The 25,020-nt window shown below is 42.6% G+C and overlaps 1 protein-coding gene across 1 annotated transcript in view; it reads right to left on the reverse strand.

Moving 5' to 3' along the window:
- The window catches only part of ANKRD31 (ankyrin repeat domain 31), a 143,493-nt gene that overhangs the window by 43,652 nt on the left and 74,821 nt on the right, over positions 1 to 25,020 (reverse strand). Inside the window, 6 exon segments of the mRNA XM_030566573.1 lie at positions 2,774 to 2,870; positions 9,586 to 9,673; positions 10,857 to 10,963; positions 11,459 to 11,618; positions 14,778 to 14,920; positions 18,075 to 18,266. Coding sequence (XP_030422433.1) covers positions 2,774 to 2,870; positions 9,586 to 9,673; positions 10,857 to 10,963; positions 11,459 to 11,618; positions 14,778 to 14,920; positions 18,075 to 18,266 — 787 coding nt within the window.

Genomic DNA, 25,020 nt, shown 5'->3' on the forward strand with positions numbered 1-25,020 from the left:
CCCCCACAATTCCAGGGCTGGCTTGTGTCCCCAAGCTTCTTAGTGTTTGCAGTGGGCAGGCTGAGATGGTGTGGCCAGGCTCACCACAGAAGAGTCACAGGTGGCACTGATTGGGCCATTTCTTTTCTTCAGATGTGAGTTGCTGATGAGACAGATCTGCTTGCATGTGTTCAGCAGGTGATACAGAAGCTGATGTTACTGTACTTGGGCACCAGGGCTGCAGAGAACTTCTTTTCTTCTCCCTTCATTCCTGTAGCCAATTATATATGTGGATGATAAGGTCCATCAGGGTATCTGGGCCCTTAGGCATCTCTATGGGGGCCAGTTCAGCTTTGATTTCCTCCCACAAGCCCCACTGGAACTGATACTGCTGCTTTGTTTCACTCTGTATCTGCTATGAGGCAGCGGAAGTGCACAGAATAGGAAGCCGCTATGCCTTGCCCCTGCCTGAGTCCCCTCAGAGAGGCCTCAGGCATTTGAGCTCAGTGCAGATCATGGAAGATGGTTGACTTCAATTGGAGAAAGGTGTCTCAGTTTGACAGCACTGGGCTATGGCCTTCCAGCCAGGGTGGAGGCCCAGTCTAACACAGCTTCCTGTCAGCAGGCTGATTACCAGAGGCACAGATTTGGGAATGCATCAGAAACTGAAGATGGTGGTTCCTGTCAAACCATTTGGGCAAAGGGATTGCAGGCCCCTATATGGGGAAAGACAATGCAGGCTATGTTTGTACCGTGGTGTGCTCAGCTGCCTCTTTTGCTCTACAAAATGGCATCCTTTGCACAGCATGACCTCGCATGCACCATACTCATGGACATGCAGTTTGGAGGATGCTATTTTGTAGAGCACGATGGTGTTCTCCATGCAGCGTGATCTCACGCATACCATGCATGTGAGGTCATACTTTGTGCAGGACACAATTTTGCTCTAAAAAATGGCATCCTCCATGCTAGAGTCCTGAGACGAAACAATTCATTCAAATGGGCTCATGCCAATAACAGGTTTGGGAATCCCTCAATTTGGCTGCGTGTGATTTTTTTTCTTCCAAAAGAATTATACCAGTAAAAGCTCTAGATTATAAACATGTCTTATATTGTATAGCTTGTTCTATTTCCTGAATCAGAATAAGCTGTATCAGTGTAAGCCATTTTATACCAATATAACTGTATCCACAGGAGAGTTTGTTTTCATTTTTTTCTACCCTGCTTTAATTATACTTTAAATCAGCAAAACTTTTCAGTATAGACAAGGCTTAAGAGAAAGTACCATGAAAAGAAGATACTAGTGACTTCAAAGTAAGCACAATAATGAGCCCCATTTCAACTACTTTTCACATTATGTGTGGCTCAGCTGAATGAAGGATGGGAAAATGGTTTACATGATGTCCCCTTATTTACAAAAGGCTATATGCTAGCTGGTTACAAAATTAAAAGTTCACAACAGAAATAATCAAATGGAAGTGTAAAGCTGGCATGCAGTTCATTACACGTGAAAGATAGCAGCTGTATTGGTTGCAGCACATTTTCAACACCTCAGAAATATTTATCAGTTCAGTGCTATACCACATGGCTTCACTAATAACACTCAAAGATTGTCTGATAGGCTTGTGCAAATGTTAAATCAGCTGTAATTACTTGTCTAACTATTGAGGGTTTGTCTATATGAACACTTAGTTTCCAGGAAAGTAGGGTGTAAATCTAAAAATGTGTGCATTTTGATCTGCGAAATGGGAGTAGATTAAAGTACATTATGGAACTTTTAGTGCATGGTAGCAGGGTTCACACAGACAATTAATGCACAGCAGGCTAATGTGAGATAGATTTACACTCCAATTTACTGCAAATTAAGTGTTCATATAAACAAGCCCTAGTTTATTCACAGGAATGATCGTGGAATGTTAACTACTTTTCACATAAAAGCCGCACTTTTTTAAATGACCTATTTTATGTATATATATTCTCTCTTATGGGAGGTGCATGAACTGCTGACTGGGGAAGGCTAGCCCACCATTCGGCCCCTTCTACCCCAGCTTCTCCCCTTCCACGCCCCCTGCCAGAACCCAGACCCTCCCCCCAATGGCCGCCGCTTCCCCTCAAGGCTAGCAACCCCAGCCCTGGAGCACCAGGAGGTCAGGTGGCGTGGCCACAGCCTTCCCAGCCCTGGAGCACTGGCAGGGCAGGGCAGCCCCAGAACCAGCACCAGCCCTAGGCGGGGCCATGGCACAGGGACAGGGGAACTGGCAGGAGCGGGTCTGGAGGAGGAGTGTGGGTGGGGCCATACCTCGCTGTTTGTGGAGGCACAGCCTCCCGCAGCTTATGATACCCACTGTCTGAATGATCTATGGAATGAAGAGTGGGTTAAGGGCTTGGATTGGACTCAAGAGCTGTGGGTACAATCCCTGACACAGCCACAGATTTCCCCTGTGACCATGGGAAAGTAATCTAATATCTCTGTGCCTCAGTTTCTAATCTTCTGTCATATCCCTTTATCTCAACCTTTATCTGCCTTTTTATTTAGACTGCTCTTTGGGGCAGGAAACATCTCTTATTATGTGTTTATACAAATATTTTACTTGTTAGAGTCAGCCAAATCCTGAAATTCTCACGCAGGCACAAACTCTCACTGATGCCAATAGAGCTATACTTGATAAAAGACTGAGTTAGGACCACACAATTTTGCCTTCATGTTACTGCTTGCTGGCCTTCTAACAAGATCCATTTGTGATGTTTTTAAAAAATAAACCTTTAATAAAACCACAGGTTACATTTCACTTACCTGTATTTTTTAGCTAGGACATCCCTTTCTGCTTTCTGTCTGGCAAGCACTTCATTCAAAGTGTCTTGTATCTGCGACAGGTCATGAATATACAGTCCTGTTCAGCAGTAAAACATAGTCAAAATTATTATTAAAATGAGAGGCAGAATTATGATTATTACAATTACTGAGGCAGCAAAAACAAAGCTGGAGAATGAAAATATTGTTATGGCAACAGGTGATACTGTCATGTACGTTATGAGTTATTGCTGCATAAGTACTCAAGATGAAATTCTCCACAGGAAGTTATATTTAACTACTTACATTTGAATAGCTCAAATTTTAGAAAGTATGGGAATACAGTAGCCACACCCAGACCGTAATTAAGGGAATTGTGTAGGTTAAAGCACACTCTTTTGACTGATGGGCAATGAAATCTTTTTGAGGTCCTTTGAAATCAATGGAGTTACGCTGACAAACAGCAGCTCAGGACCAGGTCCACTAAGACTATAGAAGCAAGAATTTCATAAATTTAGTATTTTATATATTAGAGAACAGCCTGGATTTTTATTTCTCTGAGTCAAATATGACATCTGAATCAATGTATAATAGTTTCACATACTGTATTAAAACATACATCACAGAAAAAGACTGTAAAAGAAAAATAGATTAGAAATTGATTAAGTTTGCTAGCTGTAGCCCTCTGTGAAACACAAGGAGGAACAATTTTTAAATGATCCTATTAGATGCCCTCTTTTCTTTGGCCTACAATACAACAGAAAATTGAAAGGTCTCAACTGGCACAGATTTAACAACATCACAAGCGCAGTCACCAACTATGAGCCAGGGACCTCTAGGTGCCAACTGGCAGAGTGCACAGGCATGCAAAGGGGTTACAGGGCAACACAGTAGTTTGTCAAAGAGTGTCAAGTAAGGTCTCTGTTGAAAGCCTTTGTCACACTGCTCATCATAGTCATTGTGAAATGCATAGTATGTGAGGAGTTACGTACATATACTGAAAACTGTGTTCTTGAGGTATGTAAGACAAGTCACCAGAAGGTGATAAACAGGCTCTGTTCAGACAAGGAATAAAAGAGATTTATTTCCCTGGCTGACCATTGTGTATCTTACAACAGAATTCTATTTGCATACAGAATCACCAGCTAATCAACACTACAAAGTCGAAAAGCGATCATAAAATTAAAAGAAAGGAACACACAGCAGGAGAGTGTTTGGTTTATGATAAGATGAAAGAATTAGTCTGCTATATCAGGAGAATGCAAGGAGATGCCAAAGGTCTTTAATCTAGGAAGTAAGCTCTTTGTTAAAAAAGCGTATACTTACTTTCACTATAGACAAATCTAAGGGCAGTGTGTTAAGTGGAGCTATGTACTATGGTGTAACTGGAAAGGTGCTGTGTATTTTTCCTTTGGGAACATAAGGTCTGGTAATTCTGTGAGTGTCCAATGATTGGTGGCTGGACACTGCAGGGGGACACCTATATGACTAGGGGGTTAGAATATGCCTTTCGCTAACCAGAAAAGAAAGTGTGAGTTCTGAGGAGGCCTGGAGGGGAGTGCTTTTATTGCCGATAGCAGGTGGACTCATGGAGTTGCCCCATGGCAGGCACAGATAAGGTTTGCTCCCGCTAAGGGCAGGTGGCAGAAAGATACCTCACAACCCTAGGGATCCGTGGGAAACGTCACACCAACATGTCCCCGTGGATGCCAGTAGGATGATATGATAATCAAATATAATCAAGGCCATTAGTAAACAGGAAATACACAATTTTTATTTCTATCAACCATTATACTTGAAAATGGAACATTGCAGAATGAAAAAAACAACCCACAACTCACAGAATGTGTCCAGAAAGCTGATTTTCTCATTTTACTGAGCATTGCATGTATTTATTTATTTATTTATCAAAATAAGGGAAATGTGAAGGGTTTATTAAAGTGACAGATCACAGTACTTCTAAGAGCTGAGTATACTGCATGTAACTGTGTTGCTAATTTATCTTCATAGTAATCCCAATGCACCTTTATACTGTTGATCATTCTTGTGCTCTTCCTAAGTAACTATTACAGCTTATGTTAAAAGGTGCCAAACTATTAGGTGGTTTTGTCACAAGGGACTTAAAGACCATCATACCCATTTCTCTTGTGACCAGGGCCGTCCTTAGGATTTATGGTGCCCTAGACGGGATTATTAAACTGGTGCCCCTGTGCCTGTCTTGCTCTTAGCAACACGAACATAAGCTTACAGTATTGGAAAACTTGCCACATACATGTTACTAAAACCAGTTTAACTTAATTAAGCACACTGTAATGCTGATGAACTAGCACTAAAAGGTAGCACTATAGAAAAAATTCTGATTTGACAAAATGATGCAAATAATATAATTTTTTTAATTTGTCAACATTTTATTGGAAATTTATATGAAGAGGTATTGAAACAAGGATAGTTTTTAATTAAAAGCAATCTTTCTGGCTTTTTTGGCTGCAAAATCAGTAATAATGTAATCGTATGACGAAGACAAAGTGATGTCTTGTTCGACTGCAAGAATAGCAAGACCAGTCAAGTGTTCCTGACTCATTGTAGAGCGGAGATAGTTTTTAATGAGCTTTAGTTTTGAGAAACTCCATTCTCCTGATGCTACTGTTACAGGAATTGTCAGTAGAATATGTGTGGCAAGTTTGCTGGTATGAATAAACTGTACAATGTCCATCATCAATTTTGCATGTGGCAACAACTCTTCGTACAGTTCAAGTCCATTTAAATCAAAATGATCACCATGCTTCAGGAGGCTCTCTAGGTCAGGGGTCCCTAACGTAGTGCCCATGGGCACCATGGCGCCCACAGGGGCCTCTCAGTGCACCCGTGTACTGGCCAGAGGACGAGCATCTGCTGAAACGTCGCTGAAATTCGGAGGTATTTCGGCGCTGATGCCTCTGGATGACACTGCTTGCCGCCGAATTTCGGCAGCATTTCGGCGGATGCTTGTCCGCCACCACGGTCCTTCGTCTGGCATCCGCCAGATGAAAAAGGTTGGGGACCACTGCTCATGGTTCTTGCACTTTGTCATTACTTGCTCTTGTTCTCCTATTTTGTTGAATTTAGTCCCGCTCAGCCCGTTGCCAGCTGAGTGAATGGAACCCCAAGCCAACAGCGGGTTGAGTGGCTCAACCGTGGTCTCAGGTGCTGGCCAGCTCAGCTCGCTGCTAGCCTGAGGTTCCTTGGGGGTCTCCAGGCCAGCAGCGGATGCTGAGTGGGGCTGGCAGCTGGGACTTCAAGTGGCAATGGGGCAGCAGCCGGAACCCCAGAGCAGCGGTGGGCTGAACCGCTCAGCCTGCCGCTGCATGCCATCAAAAATCAGCTCGCATGCCACCTTTGGCACATGTGCCGTAGGTTGCCGACCACTGCTCTATATACTAGTAAGGAGATGAGCATATTACAGTTGTTGGAGGACTCTATTTAGCAGTAACAGGGCTATAGGAAAGTCAGTCAACAATTTTTGTTTCTCTGATGAAAACTGGCCCACTCTCTTCCCCATACCAAACTTGTCACAAATAATTGTCAACAATTTAATTTTCTGTTTCTGGCTAAGATATTGAATTTTTTTTAAAAAAAAAATATATATTGAAATTGAATTCAGGATTGTTAGCAAGCATTTTTGGCAAACAGATTTGCTCAATGACAATCAAAATGGCAACACAGTTCTGCTTTCATGCTTGGCTCACCCCCGCAGCCTGCTGGTTCAACAGCTGCAGTAGAAGAGGAGATAGGTGGAAGACTGCAGGACCCCAAATTCCACCTCTTGGGGTGCAGAGTGGCAACAGCAGCAGCAAACCCTCAGCTCCGATCACACACCAATGGGCACCACCGCCAGCCCAATGGATCATGGTGAAGTTAGCACAGCATCTGATCTCAGGGACGGGGCACCCATGGAGCCACAGCAGCTCATCCTGCCCTGTGCAGCTCCCCCCAGATGAGATAGATCACTGCCAGTCCGGGGGAGAGACGCGCTCCCCAGCTAGGGTGACCAGATCCAGATATCCTGATTCTATAGGACCAGTCCCAATATTTGGGGCTTTGTCTTATATAGGCACCAATTACCCCCACCTAGGGTGACCAAACAGCAAGTGTGAAAAATCAGGATGGGAGGTGGGGGGCAATAGGAGCCTATATAAGAAAAAGACCCAAAAATTGGGACTGTCCCTATAAAAGTGGGACATCTGCTCACCCTACCCCAACCCCCATCCTGATTTTTCACACATGCTATCTGGCTATCCCCAGCCCAGCCATATGTGACCATTCCAATCCTGGCTGCCTGCGAGGAAGTGAGTTAATTTTCACTGTCATTCCTCAGCAGGTAGGCAGCCAGCCTCATCTCCCACCCAGCACCTCATCCAACACAGCCCTGACAGCCCTCACGCCGGGGGAAAGAGTCACACTCACAGGTGAGTTCCTACCCCCACCCCTTCCCAGAGACTTCCCAGCAGCCAATCCCCTCCCTCAGACTGTGCTGCATTCGGCTCTCTCTAGGACCCAGCAGCCCTTCTCTTACATTCTCCACTGCTTCCCGTCTGTCCAGGCTCCTGGCAGAGTGGTGCCCCCAGACCTAGTGGTGCCCTAGGCGGCTGCCTGTTCTGCCTATGGCTAAGGATGGCCCTGCTTGTGACCTTAGCCATAGAAAGTCTGATACTCCTTATTTCTATTTTATGAAATTGGGTCTCCGCTTCAGTCACACAGGAGCCTGTCTTGTTATTCAAACACATGGAAATGTAACCATTTTGAGCAGTAGTTCTCAAATTTTATTTGTTTATCTGAAGCTCCACGGGTTTGATTGAACATTCTACCACTGCTGAGCAACTGACTGTAGATATGACTGAAAAGCTTTTATATACAATCACCTGAGTCTTTTTTTCATTCCCTTTCTCTATGAACAAGAACAACTTTTTCCCTAGTTCACATTTCTTTTAATGGGGCTCTCTTGATCTTTGCAGGACCTCAAATTTAGTTAGTTTAAAAGATGTGGTTATATTTATCTTGGATTTACACTAGCGTCTGCTAGTGCAAACCTAAACACTGAGCCTCAGCAATGGAAATTACACTAGAAGTGGTTTCAATAATGGAAAATAGCTATAACTTCTTTCTTTTGCGGAACAGAATGATCACAGAGGGTCATATCTGCCCGAAAATGGACAGCACCAGCTGGGAAGGCCACATGTCAAGTGAGGCCAGGAGATGCACTGTTTAAATACATTCCCTCAGCAGCAGCTGTCAGCTTGGTTCCTCTGAATCTCCAGAAACAAACTAAAGCTGATCTGCACCAGCAGAAAACCTGAGGTGGTAGGAGATCTGTACCATCAGGTATCTTCTTTTTAAATTAATCTTTTGGGCAAAAGTAACTTACACCTCCAACTGCCATCACTTATGAATCGGCCCCATCATTTCCCCTATCACATTTTTTATTTTTTGCCATAAAATGTTTTGGGTCCCTACAACTATAATTGGACTGGAATGAATATGCTGCATTCATTTGTGCATATATATGCATTGTTCTTCTTGGCTATGGAGGGGCTCCAAAACAACTATATCCAATCATGAATAAAAGACCACTGTCAATAATATTGAACTTGAGTTACTGAGCACTGTGTGACTATTGATTGCTGTTGTTCTTATTCGGATATTCATGTTTATGGCTAGCCTGATTTGTTTAAACTTAAAAGATAATATTTCCATACTGCCAAATAGTTAGTTTCACTTTTTATCATCAGGTATATTGCAGATATGACTGAAAGTACCCTGAAAGGTACGTACACCAAAAGTTGAGAATCCCTACTTTAAAAGTCTTGAATTAAATACTGTCCTAGAACCTTGCATGGTGACAGGTTTCAGAGTGGTAGCTGTGTTAGTATCAGCAAAAAGAATGAGAATTGTTGCACCTAAGCCCTCGTCCAGACTAACCCGCGGCATCGGCGGGTTAAAATCGATAGCTCGGGGATCGATATATCGCATCTAGTCTGGACGCGATGTATCGATCCCCGAGCGCGCTTACATCGATTCCGGAACTCCATCAATCCGAACGGAGTTCCGGAATCGACACGGAGAGCCGCGGACATCGATGCAGCGCCATCCAGACTGGTGAGTACCTCGATTTTAGAAATTCGACTTCAGCTACGTTATTCTCATAGCTGAAGCTGCGTATCTAAAATCGATTTTAATACCTAGTCTGGACGTGGCCTTAGAGACTCACAAATTTATTTGGGCAAAAGCTTTTGTAGGCTAAAACTCACATCATCGGATGCATGCAGTGGAAAATACAGTAGGAAGAGAGAGACACACAGAGAACATGAAAAAAATGGGTGTTGCCATACCAGCTCTAATGAGACTAATCAATTAAGGTAGGCTATTATCAGCAGGAGAAAAAAAAGCTTTTGTAGTGATCATCAGGATGGCCCATTTCAAACAGTTGGCAAGAAGGTGTGAGTAACTGTATAGGAAAAATTAGCATGGGGAAATATGTTTTACTTTGTGTAATGACCCATCCACTCCCAGTCTTTATTCAAGCCTAATTTAATGGTGTCTAATTTGCAAATTAATTCCAGTTCTGCAGTTTCTAGTTGGAGTCTGTTTTTGAAGTTTTTTTGTTAGAGAATTGCGACTTTTAGGTCTGTAATTGAGTGACTAGCCGTCACCTTCAGCCTCCAACTAAAACCTCTCCAGCGTATCATCAAGGATGTATGAAAGTATATTTCTTAGCAATATGCTAGAGTAATGATTGCAAACAGAGCAATAATGAAAATTGAACTTGAATTCACAACTACCTTCATCTTTTGGGTTTCTTACTTCAAACAGCGACAGTTTTTCCTGCTTCTTTTCTATATCTTGTAATGTGGCAATGATGGACTCATACTATCAAAGACAAACATTGTTAACTTTATTGTTACAGAGGTACAGACACGGTTTTACTGAACCTAAGCAAGCTGAACCTAAATTCTGTGGCAATATTCCTGACTTCAACAGTACACGGGCGTGGTTGATTTATTTAAATAAAGAAAACAGAGGTTTATAATTAAATATGAAAATGAACCAGTATAGCAGCCCATGTGGTTTATTTTGATATTAAATTCAATCTATCTGATCTTTCCCCACATTTTACACTTTTGTTATGCCAAAGATTTTTGTACTGACAAGCCTAACTGCATCACAGAAGCTGTCAGGGGCAAAGCTGAAGATTTTGACAGCCAGGATAGGGACAGCTGGGGTTTCTGGCACTTGTAGAAAAGCGGGAGGCAGTTGAGATAAGCACATTAGCTGAGAGCTTCTGTTAAAATGATCAGCAGTGGAATAATTTTTGTTGATATTTAGAACCATTTTTCAGGCTTTTTGGCAGATTTGGGAACAGAACACTGCATCCGTTTACATTTGGTTAATGTTTTCAAGGTTTCCTGTGCAACCATATGGGCTAGAACTTTTTTTTTAATGAATGTTTTGTTTCTGCAGCACATTATGGATGTTTTCAGCAGCAACTGCTGCTGCAGTGGATTGCCTGGGGCTCAAGGTATAGATAGTTTAAAGAAAGGCATTTCCATCACCTCTAGTATTGCGATTTGAGGTGCCACAGGCTCATATGCCTTAATGAGAGTTCTACTTTCACAGGGCCTATGTTCAAATAAGCTTTGTTTTAAACCAAAATAACCTTTCATCTCTCTCCAATTAACTTGATTGCCAAGTCATTGCTTCTCAGAAGGGCCACTTTGGAAATGCTGGTGAGAGACTTCATGGATCCTGGCATTTTCCATCCATATGAACAATATGAATATTAATGTAGCATGCTAATGGAAAGGAAGTATAGATGCACAGGAATCATGAACAGAAACAGATGGAGATAGATTGCACAAACTGAATTTATCTTTACTTTCTTCACACTTAGCTTCATAACATGCTGCTGCTCTCAGCACGGACTTCAGGGATTATTACTTTATCTAAACACATGGTGTAATTACATTATTCAATCAACAGATGACAATATACAGAATTGAAATGTACTGCACTGCAAAGCAATATTTAAAAAAACCTCAACATCTACACTTACTGTGCCACATTTTTCTCTGGTCATATCATGGTGCAAAACCAATGGAATATCAGTCTTTTTACAGCAATCACAATAAGTATGTGTTGGTCTTCTTGACCTGGAAGGACCTATATCTTCCCCCCCACAATTAAGAAAACAAATATATTTCCATTATTATTTTAAAATTATATGTATAAAACCAATACAATGGAAAAGATGCCAATTATACGGATTACTAAGACTCCAGAGCAGACCGTGATATAAATAAAACACGTATATGCAAACGAGATCAAATCAAATTAGCTAAATACTACTGTTCTGGAGACTGTATTTAAATCTAAGACCCACTAACACATTATTCCAGTACTGAATGCAAAAACTACAAGGTTTATGTGAGTGAAATACAGACCAAATACATCCTTTTTATAACTCCACTGACTTTACCAGGAAAGAATTTGTGCCACACATTCTACTATCTTAATTATATAGATAAATAACCATCAAGGATATACTACTGCTAGAAAACGCCTGTCCCTGACATGAAAACAATCAAGCAAACTTGCAGCATTTTTGAGACAAGGATGTAACATTATCATATGAACATTATGAAATAGCTAACATACCAGTAACCTCAGTTGTTGCATAAGCAACTTCACTGTCAGTAGCGCCATAAGACTTAAGCAATTCCTTCATTTTATCATTGCATGCTTCATCCAAAGCATTTTTTCCATACTTGTCCTTCTCATTAGGGTTTGCTCCATGATGTAGTAGAATATTGACTGCCTAGAACATAGTTCTTAATTATTATCATCATCACAGTAGCCCCTTAAATGTGCTAAATGCTGTGCAGACAAATAAGATGACAGACAGTTCTGGTTCTGATGAGTTAACACTCTAACAAGACAAAGAAACACATGAAGGGAGGAGGAGTACAGCAATCTAGCTTGCAAGTATCTTTTGTATTTATCTACTTAGTTCCATGTCTTACACTTCTAATTTTTGTTTATTAAATATATGACCAATTCATAATTGCCTGTTTAGTTTGTCATCTTCATAGTGTCACTATACGCAACACATTCCCATTACGCTACAGAGAATCATAAATAAATTCCAAATTAACAGAATCTAGTAAATGTCAAATAATCATTTTGGATAAATATAAACAAGATACAGAAAATAAGTGAATTTTTGTTTCTCAGTGGTCGGTGATGGTGACTTTGGCCTCAATTCTACAAATACCTATGCACATGCCTAATTTAAACACATGATTAGTTCCATTGAAGTTAATGGGACTATTTAAGTATTTAAAGTTAAGCTGTATATGTTTGCACACATAGGCCCTACCTGCTAAAAAATTTCAGATTTACTACTCTGATTTTCCTGCCTGAATCCTCCTGGTCCACCATTCATGCCAGTGAAATCATCTCCTTCATTTTTATTTTCTGCCACAGAGAAGGTGAAAGAGATGGAAAACCTGCTCTTTTGACTAACTGGAGAAAGGGTATGTATGTTTGAACCAATCTGGCATCATCTACCCAGTTATAACTTAATGGAAGTCCCTTTGCAAAACAGCATGAACTTTTAAGTGTCTTCTATATGGCACCCTTTCATGGCAAATATACAGGAATATTCTCATTTAGATTAATACTGTCAGCACTAATTTACACAGACTACTATTTTGGGCCTTCAAACTATCTTACATGGAGGTAAAGTGAGCGTTCAAAGGGAAGAATGCTGCTGTGGGGAATGGAATGCCCTAGTACAACTGCAGAAGGTGTGTACCTCAGTGCAGATGCTCTGGTCCTTCTCAGATACCTCAGATTCCCCCTAAAGGATCAATTCATCCATGAGTTGCTCCCCTACCAAGCAAACCTCTGATCCTCTCTCTTTCTCCCTGATTGCATGCTACCTTAGAAACTCTGGACCTGTAAACTTGCTGGGAAGTTCTGAGAATCTCCTGATCTCCCACAGCTTTTCATTTAGGAAGAAAAAAATAAAGGTACTTTGTTTATCTGTAATAACAATTCTCTTACTACCTTGTTAGTACATTTCTCTGCTGAAAAGTGAAGGTGTCAAGAAAAAGAAACTAATGAAATACAGCAGCAAGACAGCTACCTGGCCATTAGCTAAACTTCTCAAGGTAGGATCTCCTTTTTATGGGTACCTCTCCCAGCATTCTTTTCTGATAGCTGATGCTTTACATTTTGCAAATACAACCAGCTGCTACCATTAAGGGCAGGCAGGGCCGGCTTTAGGCCAATTCCACCAATTCCCCCGAATCGGGCCCCGCGCCAAACAGGGCCCCGCACCCAGTGAGAATCTCTTCCCTGGCTAGAGGTGCCTTTTTAATTTTTACTCACCTGGCGGCGCTTCGGGTCTCCAGCAGCACTTTGGTGGCGGGTCCTTCACTTGCTCTGGGTCTTCGGCAGCACTTCGGTGATGAGTCCTTCAGTGCCACCAAAGACCTGGAGTGAGTGAAGGACCCGCCGCCGAAGACTCAGAGCACTGCCCGGTGAATACGAGCCCCACGTGTTTTTTTACAGGTGTGTTTTGTTGTTTTGGTTTGGTTTTTTTTAGTCATCCCTGTCGGGGCCCCGTCGAAACTGTTTGAATTGGCCCTGCACTTCTTAAAGCCGGCCCTGAGGGCAGGTCTACACTAGAAATTTGCATCAGTGCAGCTGTGCCGCTGTAGCAGTCTGATGAAGACACTTTAAACCGACAGAAGAGAGCTCTCCTATCAGCTTAATAACTTCATCTCCATGTCTACACTAGCGTTTAGATCAGCATAACTCCGTCAGCTATGGGTGTGGATTATTCACACCCCTGAGCGACATAGTTATACCAAAGTAATTCTGTACTGTAGACCAGGGCAATTAGCTAACTGGAATATGGCTTCAGCTTGATGCATCTCTCTCCCTTCCAGTTGATAAGTATTCATAACATGCTTTCAACTTTCTCTTAACATTGAGGAGATGGCACAATCTCACATTCATTCTTACAACAAAATTAAGACATATTTCTTCAAAGATTAACTGAAACACTTTTTAACAAACTGCTTATGATCCAAAAAATTGAGCTGTCAAAATTAAAAATGAATGCATTTTTAAAAACACTGGGTTTGAGTCTTTGTTCACTTTCATCTGTTTTAACCGAATATAAACTCATTAACTTCAGTGGAGCTACTCCTCAGTTACACCATTGTGAGAGCAAAATCAGGCCTAAAATCTGATTTTTAAAGGTATTTAAAGGTATTTAGGCACTTAACTCCCCCTGAAATGAGTGGAGTTAGACACATGAATTCCTTTAAATATGTGGCCCCTGTTGTTTAAAAATCACTTATTTCTTCACTTACTGGCAAAGACCTGCATTTCAGGAATACAGGGTTCCGTATCTTCTTACAACAAAATTCTGTCCTCTGATATATGTATTCAATTCCCATTATTTCAATGGGAGTTATACATGCACATCTCAAAGTAGAATTTGGTTCTTACAATTAACATCAACAGTACATAAAGCAGCAGAAGAAATACAGCTACATGCTCTGATTTAGATGTTCATATTGTCATTGTTTGTTGCAGAAGAAACACAAAGCTGAACTTCAATTTTGACAGGTTAAAAACTTACATTTATGTATTTTTAATGAAAGTCTACACCAGCGGCGACTCCAGGCACCAGCGCTTCAAGCGCGTGCCTGGGGCAGCAAGCCACAGGGGGCACCCTGCCGGTCCCTGCGAGGGCGGCAAGCAGGCTGCCTTCGGCGGCTTGCCTGCCATGCTTGGGGTGGCAAAAAAGCTAGAGCCGCCCCTGGTCTACACATGTATTCTATTAATAATTTTGGATTCAGTTATTTAAACCATCATTTTCATTTGCATGCACAATTGTGGCATTTGTATGCCCATGATTGAAAATCAGGCCCAGGCATGGTAATGAGTAGAATTGTACCTTGAAATAATTGCCAGAAACTGCATCATGTATTGGTAAAGTCCCATCCAGGCTTTTGCTATTAACATCAGCACCAGCTTTTAGTAACTCTAAGATCACATCAGTAAATCCGCTGTTGGAAGCTTCATGAATTGCTGTCCAGCCTAGTAAAACCAGATCAAAATTTAGATTGTGATTCTGATGTCTGAAATCCACACAGGTCACAGACAGTTATACACTTTTTTGTATTCAGTCTGGTAACTGTCAGACTTCTTTGTTTATAATAAATCTGAAACAAAGAATTACCCTGAAACACTGGGGCAATTTTTCCCTGTTGTAATTCAGTTGACTCCAAAGATAAATTTATTCCAATACTGGCTAAAGAAATGTACTATCTGCTTTTTAAATCATACTATCAGAAATAATAATAGAATAAAAATTGCAGATTAGAAATATAAGAAATCAAAAGCATTTCTAGCACTGGTGGCATCATGTGATATCAAACTTTAAACTGGCCATGGATCCAGAATGGAATATTGGCCATCCCTGGGGCTAAGGCTTGCATAGTTTAGGAGGAAATTTTACATTTAGGAGGAAAAGAAAGAAAATTCTACTTTGTAATTCAATTTAAAAAAATGGAACTGTCTGAAGTGGCTCAAAGACTGAGAGCTTGGTTCTGCATTTACACATGTGGATAACTTTACTTATGATACTCATTTACAGTGAGTAATGCCACTGCATTCACAAGTCAAGTGGGCAAAGTGAAGGGGAGGTACTGTGTATCATGTGTGTCCACAATTTATTAAACACCTGAGCAATTTATTAAACACCTGAGCAATTTATTACATGGATGTTGTGATACTACACCCCATATTCATCCTAGTAATATTATTTTGATATTATTATGGCATAATTGTGATGCATTTTGTACAAGATGGGTCCTGTAAGGTGTCATTGGAAAAGTTATGATTTGCTGAATATGATTATCTATTTATATGCATATATCATTTTTGTATCTGAAGTTCTGAATATTGACTATGTATCTGTATTTCACATGTAGTCACACCTAGGTGACACCCACTAGGCAAAATGCTTCCAGTCTAGATAACTGACTGAAGGGTCTTGTTGCAGTGCAGGACTCACCGCTGCAGTGCCTCCTGCTGGTCATCTCAGGGAATTAGCATTTCCAGCCTCTGGAGCACCCTCTGCAGGCCGGTGTCCCGCTGCCGCTGGCCCGTGTCCGTCCCAGGACCCGGTACCCCTTGTCTTTGGGGTGCTGCCCCCTGGCAATACCCCCACAGTCTCAGGGTCTTCCCACCCAGGGGAACTCCCAACCCTCTATACCACCTTGCCTCAGTCATGGGCTACTGCCAGTCACCATCTAGCCCCCACTCACTGGGGCAGACTGCAGTGTAAAAGCCACTCATCATAGGCAAAGGGGGGTTGGACCTGCTGCCTCTGTCTACTATCCATGGGCTGCCCTCTACAACTCCAGTACCTAATTGGCCTTCCACTAGGCCACAGCCTGGGGGGTTTCCAGGCCGGAGCTCACTAGCTCCCTTGGCCTTCCCCCAGCCCTGCTCCACTCCAGGTATCTTCTCTCAGCTCCCTGCAGCCAAGTCCCTTCCTCTCAACGCTAGAGAGAGTCTCTCTGTGCCTCTGGCCCACTGCCCTCTTATAAGGTCCAGCTGGGCCCTGATTGCACTGGCTACAGCTGTGGCTGCTTTCTCCATCAGCCCAGCCTTTCTCTGCCACACAGGGCTGCCCAGAGGGAGGGCAAGTGGGGCAATTTGCCCCAGGCCCCGCAGGGGCCCCCACAAGAATATAGTATTCTATGGTATTGCAACTTATTTTAATGGAAGGGCCCCCTGAAATTGTTTTGCCCCAGGCCCTCTGAATCCTCTGGGCAGCCCTGCTGTCACAGCCCTCTCTCAGGCTGCTTTAAGCCCTTCCAGGTAGAAGTGGGGTGACCACCCTGCTACAGGCCTATTCAAGGTAATATGCCATTGAGAAAAACTTAGAAGAAGCTTTGGTGAACCTTCCTGAGAACACCCCAGACAGCCTGTAAGTAATGGCTTCTATGACTCAGCAAGGTATGCAAGGACATGTGACCAGGCCACATGACATGGAACTCCATCTTGAATACCAGTGTTTTTCCACAAACTGAGTTTGGGACAAAGGATTCCAGTCATATGCTAAATCTATATAAGGCAGGGAGTGACGTCATCTGTTGTTCTTCACTCCCTACACAAGAGGAGTCCTGAAAACACCTGAGGAACAAAGACTGAACTGGAGGAAGTGCTGGATTCAGGCTAAAGGAATTTCTAGCCTGAGTATGGAACCCTGGAAAACCTAAATTGCAAAGCAAATGCAGCTTGTACCTTAAGAATCTGCAAGCCTGCTTGTATCATCAGTCACGGTGAGATTGTTAATTCAAATCTTATCCTTCTAGTACGTTAAGCTTAGTTTGAGTTTTTGTTTATTTACTAGGTAATCTGCTTTGATCTGTTTGCTATTACTTATAATCACTTAAAAACTATCATTTTGTAGTTAATGAACTTATTTTATGTTTTAATCAAAACCAGTAAATTTGGAGTGAAGTGCTTGGGAATCTTAGCTCAAGGGGCAGGGGCTGTTGCATTTCTTCTCCACATCAAGGAAGGGATGCTCTATGGTATAATTTTGGGTTTAAACTCCAGTGGGGGGTGCATGCCTGAGGACTAGGGGTAATCTTGGCTGTAGCCTCTCTACCGTTGGTTCATACAATGGCTGGTCAGAGAACCTGCATGTAACTGCAGCTTGGTGTTACCTCTTTGAATGCTGGTGGAAGTGTAGGACCGGAAGCGGGTCTGCAGCCTGTCACAGCAGCACAGTGTGAGAGGGAGCCCAGCCTGGTGAATCAGAGGGCTCAGTGGCACCCCAGTTCCAGGTGGCACCCCAGGGCATACCCACCACAGATGTCACCACAGTATGTGATGTGTGTGTGTGTATATATGCATCCACACACACATTCATACAAGTGTGTATATAAATATATATACAGTTGTCTGATGTGCTGGTCAATATACTGCATATTATTGCCAAAAGATTCATATGTATCATTTGAAAGACTGCAAACACAAATTCAAAGATAACAATTTTATAACAAAATAATCCTTGTTATTAACTTTGTTCGATAAACTAGGTACTAATACGCTATTTTCTAAAACATCTTGGTTACATTCTTTCAAGAGTTTTAATAAAAAGCTGAGTTTCTTAATTGCCATCAAACTGAATCACTAGAGGATCACCAAAGAAGTAATTTTAAAACATCCAAACCTGCATTATCCTTTAGATTAACACATATTCCAGATGCTATAAGAGTTTTCACTAAAGATAAATCTCCTTTCTTAGCAGCCAGGTGCAGGCGACTTTCCCCTTTGGCATTTCTCTTTTTTATCCCAGCTCTTATAATTTGGGTAGGCTGAGCAGATACAGCTGCTATCCCTTCTTTGCTTGATAGTGAAGACTCTAAAGACATATTGAACACCAAAATTTCTCATTAGAAAACTGGGACAAACTTCTGATCTCACTTCAAACAGCATAACTCTGTGCAACTCCATTGTTTTAATTATTATTATTACTTGACAGCACCAAAAATATAATACAGATCAAGTACACATGGATTGTGGCCCACAGAGTTTATAATCCACTACCAGACAACTTGCAATAAGGGTGCAATGGGGTATAAAGTTGGAGGGAGAAGATTACATAGTTATCCAGCACAACTATGTGGTATAGCAACAAGAAGGTTGACACATTTCTCATAGACTCCTCAGTTACTAGGAGTGACTTCAGGAGACATTACTACTTGTTGGGACTTCATCTCCTCTATACAGAAATGGGAGAAAGCTGCATAGGGTTAGGTACCAAGAGGAGGAGCAACTGACAGTTTCTCTGGATAACACTGTGTGACGGTCTATACTATTATGTTCACCACTTTTACAAGACTATGATACATTTTGTACAAAGTATGCCTTGTGAGGAATCATTTGAAAACTCATAATCTGCTGAACATTGTCCTGGTAAAATATGTGTATCAACATTGTATGTAAAGTTTTGATTTTCTACTGTATAAAATTGCTGTAACATGTTTCAGAGTTAGACAGGCAGGCCCAGACCAGTTCTTCAGAGACAAAGACACAGTAGCACCCCCTGCCAGGTATCAGCATAATCAATTGGACAATCATCTAGTTAAATGGCTATTCCTTGGCAGGAAGAAGGGTATGAGCCAGGACTTTACATATTGGCAAAGACACAGTGGGAGGGGGAGGCAGGTTTCTGTGTAAACAGATTGCCTGTCACCTGGACCCCAGCTGGAGATAATCATCAAAAAGGGGAGAACTAAAGATATAAGAATGGAGGACACACACAACACAAATTACCTTTCTCATCCCCATCTCTACTCATGACTGCTACAATGGTCAAAACACAAAGAAAGCATCATTGAACTGGGGGAGAGGTGGTCCTGGCTGGAAGGCTTTTCAGTCAATGCAGACTGCTATAAACATATGGTGAGACAAAACCTTTTTGCTTTTAAGTTCACTTGGCTTGTTAAATTAGGTATTAACTTTTGTTTTACTCTTCTATTTCTTTTGCAACCCATCCTTTTATGCATCATTATTTGTAATCACTTAAAATCTAGCCTTTTATAGTTAATAGACTTATTTTATTGTTGTATCTTAACCAGTGTGTTTGGATTAAAGTGTGTGGGAAAACTCCATCTGAGATAAGAAGGTTGGTGCATATAATTTTCCACTGATGAAATTACATACTTTATAGTGTAGTGTACTGAGCAGTACAAGTCACACATTTCTGGGGGACAAAGCTGGGACTAAGAATCTGCTGGTATTCATCCACAGTGTAATTTATGAGGGCTAACTAGTAGCATTCAATACTGTGCAGCTGGGAGCAAGTTACATGCTGAAGTCTGTGTGTTAACTGGCCAGGAGTGACTGTTCACCAGTAAAGCAGTGTAAAAGGCATCCCAGGGAGAACTGAGGATTCAGCAGTCCAGATTGTACCTTGGGGAATGTCACACTTTGCTGTTAGACAATGAAATCAGGCATAGGTATGTCACCAAAACTAAAGCCATCTGCTTGAAATTTCTCATATGTGGTCCTTGGTCAAAGGATTTCATATTTTGTAAAGTATTAGGCTAACTGGAAGAAACATTTGTGAGATGACAGTTTGAAATGTTAAATGTTTTTCACTTTTGTAGAATGGTTGAAACACTGTGGGCTAAATTTTGCTCTCCTCTAAACTTGTGTAAATTTGAAATAACTCCACTGTTTTTATTGGTGCTAATCCAGATCTGCCTCATTGTAACAAAGCAGAATGTGCCCATTTATCATGTTCCTGAATTTTTCAAATACAGTTTTCAATAATATGTATTCATTATGTACCTGAATACCGGCCATGTTAACATTTAACTGGAACCCTGGGATTCTTTTAGTGCCCTAGGTTTGTATGATCAGAAAAGCATCTTTTTAAACAGGTTAGAGTACACTGTAAATGTAAATTTATAATAATTTCCTTGACTTCAGTGAAATTATTCCAGATTTACAGTGGTGTAACTGAAAGCAAAATTTGACATTGTCTTTATGTGCCACCTATAAGATGCTGTATATACAGATTTCACTTTGTGCACATTTTATATTATACCTTTCATACTATGTATAGTGATGGAGAAAACACATTCCATTTGACTAGGATTTAAAACCTATATTATAGAATCATGGGACTGGAAGGGACCTCAAGAGGTGATATAGTCCAGTCCCCTACACTCATGGCAGGTCTAAGTATTATCTAGACCATCCCTGACAGGTGTTTGTCTAACCTGCTCTTAAAAATCTCCAATGATGGAGATTCCACAACCTCTCTAGGCAATTTATTCCAGTGCTTATTCAGCCTGACTGTTAAAAAGTTCTTCCTAATGTCCAGCCTAAACCTCCCTTCCAAGCTCTCTCCAGAAAATAAGCTTTGCCCATCTGAGATGCCAAAATTAGATGTCAGTCACAGTAGATTGCCATAGATTGAACCCCTTCACAATGTTTACTCTGCTGGACTCCTTGAGTTTGGTTCCCTCTACAATGGGTCCAACTAGATCTAGGGCTCTGCTGATCACTTCAATTTTTGCTTCTCCTCAGTAAACCCTCAGTTCCCTGAATTCCTAGAGCTAGTCTCTTTGATACAGGAAAAAAAAAGTTGTGGTATTCTCTTAAGTGCCACTTGCTCATGGTGCCAAAATGAGCTGTAACTCACAGAAAATTAGCAATACTGACATTTAAATGATCATTACTGAGTATCTGAGTTAACACCCCTTAGAGATGGATAGGGACAATACATACATCTCTCTCTGCTATTGTTTCTTGCTCTTTGAAAACTCAGGTACATATCATTGCATCAGCTGCACTTGATTCACATTATCTTTGCAGCCTTAAAGGCAGGGGAATTACTTTTTCAAAATGAAAGCTGAGATTCTGGAGCGCACAATGGCAGCTTGTATCATCATGTACCCCTTCAACTCAACCCTTTGTTTTCTTTGAGATAATGTACTATATTTTAGCCTAAAAGCTTCTGGCTTTGAAATCCCAAATTAATCATCTGTTCTCCAGTTCCTGCTTCTTCCTTAAGCTCCTGGGACTGGAGGATGTCCAAGGGAGTCTTTAGAGACAGAGACGAAAAAAAAAAAAACCCAACAACCAACAACAGCCCATTAAGCTAATAACTCTTAGCAATTGGCTGCAAATGAACACAAATAATAGCAAAGTTTTCCAGTAAAGTTGTCATGCACAACAGTCTTTGTTTGCTAAAAAATATTTGCAGCAGCACAATGAGGAACCATTAGATTACTCTAAGAACAATGGTTCTCTCTGGAGTGCATCCTCAGGTGGGTTGTGAGCGGGAAAGGACAGGAACTTGGCAAATACAGCATCCAATTTATTGGATGATTTTTTGTTTGTTTTTATGTAAATTTTTTGTGTGTGACTCAGTATCAAAATCCTATCAAACATAAAAAGCAGAATTAAAAATCAAATATGCAACTGGGTGGTATCCACACTTTAAACAAATATTCAAAACCTCAGCACTGACCTGTTAACTGTTTAGTGGCGTGACAAAGTTCCTCCTCCACCTTGGTGGGTCCTGCGCTTATTGGCAGATTTGCTCACTGTCTTCCCTACAGTCTGGGCCAACTCCTCCTGTGTCTGATCAGGAGTTGGGAGGTTTGGGGGGAACGCGGGCCTGTCCTCCATTCCGGGTTCCAGCCCAGGGCCCTGTGGATTGCAGCTGTCTATAGTACCTCCTGTAACAGCTGCATGACAGCTACAACTCCCTGGGCTACTTCCCCATGGCCTTCTCCAAACACCTTCTTTAGCCTCACCACAAGATCTTCCTCCTGGTGTCTGATAACACTTGTACTCCTTAGTCCTCCAGCAGCACAGCCTCTCACTCTCAGCTCCTTGTGCCTCATGCTCCCAGCTCCTCACATGCAATTCCTCTCCTCTGGCTCCCCTTTGCCTGACCAGAGTGAGCTCCTTTTTAAACCCAGGTGCCCTGATTAGCCTGCCTTGACTGGCTGCAAGTGTTCTAATTAGCCTGTCTGCCTTAATTGGTTCTAGCAGGTTCCTGATTACTCTAGTGCAGCCTCTGCTCTGGTCACTCAGGGAACAGAAAACTACTCATCCAGTGACCAGTATATTTGCCCTCTACTAGACTCCTGTACCCCACTGGTTTGGGTCTCTCACATATCCCTCCCCACTGCTCAACACCAAGGGGTTGGGCAGCTTGGGATGCCAGACAGTGCACATGTGACAAGCCATCGGCATTGCTGTGACGGTTCCCTGCTCTGTGTTGCACATGGAACTGGAAAGGTTGGAGGGATAAGAACCACCTGGTCACCCTTGTGTTCTTCTCCTTGTTCCACTGCATCCATTGAAGAGGGGCATGGTCGGTCACGAGGACAAATCTGCGCCCGAGCAAGTAGTAGCACAATACTTCCATGGCCCATTTTATGGTGAGGGACTCTCTCTCCACCACTGCATATTTTTGTTCCCTCGGAAGGAGTTTCCTACAGAGGTAGAGAATTGGGTGTTCCTCCTCCCCGACCATCTGTGATAGAACAGCCCCCAACCCTACTTCCGATGCATCTGTCTGCAGGATAAATTCCTTGGTGATCAGGGGCTATCAGTACAGAGTTACTGCAGAGGGCAGTCCTTAGGTCTGTGAATGCTTCCTCCGCTGTGTCAGACCATCTTACCAGATCAGGTCCACGGGCTTTTACTAGGTCTGTCAGGGGGCTTGCCCTTGTGGCAAAGTGGGGGATAAATCGTCGGTAATACCCCACTACACCTAGGAATGCCCAGACTTGTTTCTTGCGATGTGGTCGGGGCCAATTTTGGATGGCCTCCAACTTGTTCACTTGGGGTTTTACCAGACCTTTTCCCACAATGTAGCCAAGATATTTGGCCTCCGTAAACCCTACAGTGCACTTGGCAGGGTTTGCTATAAGGCCAGCTCGCCTGAAGGTATCAAGGACTGCCTCCACCTTCTCTAGGTGAATTTCCCAGTCTGGGGTATGAATGACCACATCGTCCAAGTAGGCAGCAGCATAACTGTTATGAGGGCATAATACCTTGTCCATGAGGCGCTGGAAAGTAGCTGGGGCCCCATATAGTCCAAAAGGGAGAACAGTATATTGAAAAAGACCCTCTGGTGTAGACAATGCGGTCTTTTCCTTTGCGTCTTCCACAAGTGGAATCTGCCAGTACCCCTTTGTCAAGTCTAGAGTAGTCAAGTACCAGGCATTACCCAGACGGTCCACTAGCTCATCTATGCGAGGTATGGGGTACGCATCGAACTGGGATACTTTGTTAAGTCACCGGAAGTCGTTGCAAAACCTTGTGGTGCCATCAGATTTGGGCACCAGCACGACTGGGCTGGACCACTGACTGTGGGATTCTTCGATGATCCCCAACTCCAGCATTTTTTTTACTTCTGTTTTTATTTCCTCCCTTTTGGCCGCTGGCACTCGATAGGGCCTCGTTATTCTGGCCCCAGGGTTAGTGACGATGTGGTGATATGTCTCAGTTGTTCGACCTGGTTTTGTTGAGAACACATCTTGATTCCGGAGGATCATCTCAGACACTTCATTCTTCTGGTCTGGTGTTAAATCAGGAGACACTCTCACCTGTTTGGAAGGCTTGTTTTCCTGGGTTAGGTCTTTTTGGACAGTTACGCATGCCTTTTGTGCATGCCAGGGTTTCAGAAGGTTGATGTGATAAATCTGTTCTTGTTTTCAGTGTCCTGACTGCCACACCTTGTAGGTTACTTACCCCACAGGTTCAACCACCTCATAGGGCCCCTGCCATTGGGCCAGAAGCTTGCTTTCTGCCATGGGTACCAGCATCATCACCCGATCCCCTGGTTGGAACTGTCAGACTTTTGCCTGGGGATTGTAATAGGTTCTCTGGGCCTCCTGTGCCTTTTCCAAATGTTCCCATACAATAGGGGTGACACGGGCTATCCAGTTTCGCATCTTTATTACATGTTCTATTATATTTCTCCCCTCATTGGGTTCCTCTTCCCAGATCTCTTTGGCGATGTCTAGTATGCCACGAGGGTGACGCCCATATCACAACTCGAAGGGGGAAATCCCAGCTGAGGCCTGAGGTACCTCCCAGATAGCAAACATAAGGTAGGGTAGTAGGGTGTCCCAATCCTTCCCGTCCCGGCTTACCACCTTCCTTATCATAGCCTTGAGGGTTCGGTTAAACCTTTCTACCAACCCATCAGTCTGCGGATGGTAGACTGTAGTTTTCAGGGTATGTACATGGAGCAGCACACAGAGGTCCTTCATTAGCTTTGACATAAATGGGGTTCCTTGGTCTGTTAATATCTCCTTTGGTAGCCCCATTCGGGGAAAGATTCCCACCAGCTCTTTGGCTATCATTTTAGAGGCTGTGTTCCGCAGGAAGACGGCTTCTGGGTAGTGAGTAGCATACTCCAAAACAACAAGTATATCTTGGCGGCCCCGAGCCGTCTTCTGCAGGGGTCCCAGTAAGTCCATGGCTATTCGCTCAAAGGGGACCTCTGTGATGGGAAGGGGTACTAAAGGTGCCCTCAGGTGGGGGTGGGGACTGTGCAGCTGTCACTTCGGGCAGGACGCACAGTACCTCTGCACTCCTTCATGTACTCCAGGCCAGAAGAACCGTCATAGGACTCG

Source organism: Gopherus evgoodei, chromosome 6 (genome assembly GCF_007399415.2).
Source record: "Gopherus evgoodei ecotype Sinaloan lineage chromosome 6, rGopEvg1_v1.p, whole genome shotgun sequence".
NCBI lineage: Eukaryota > Metazoa > Chordata > Testudines > Testudinidae > Gopherus > Gopherus evgoodei.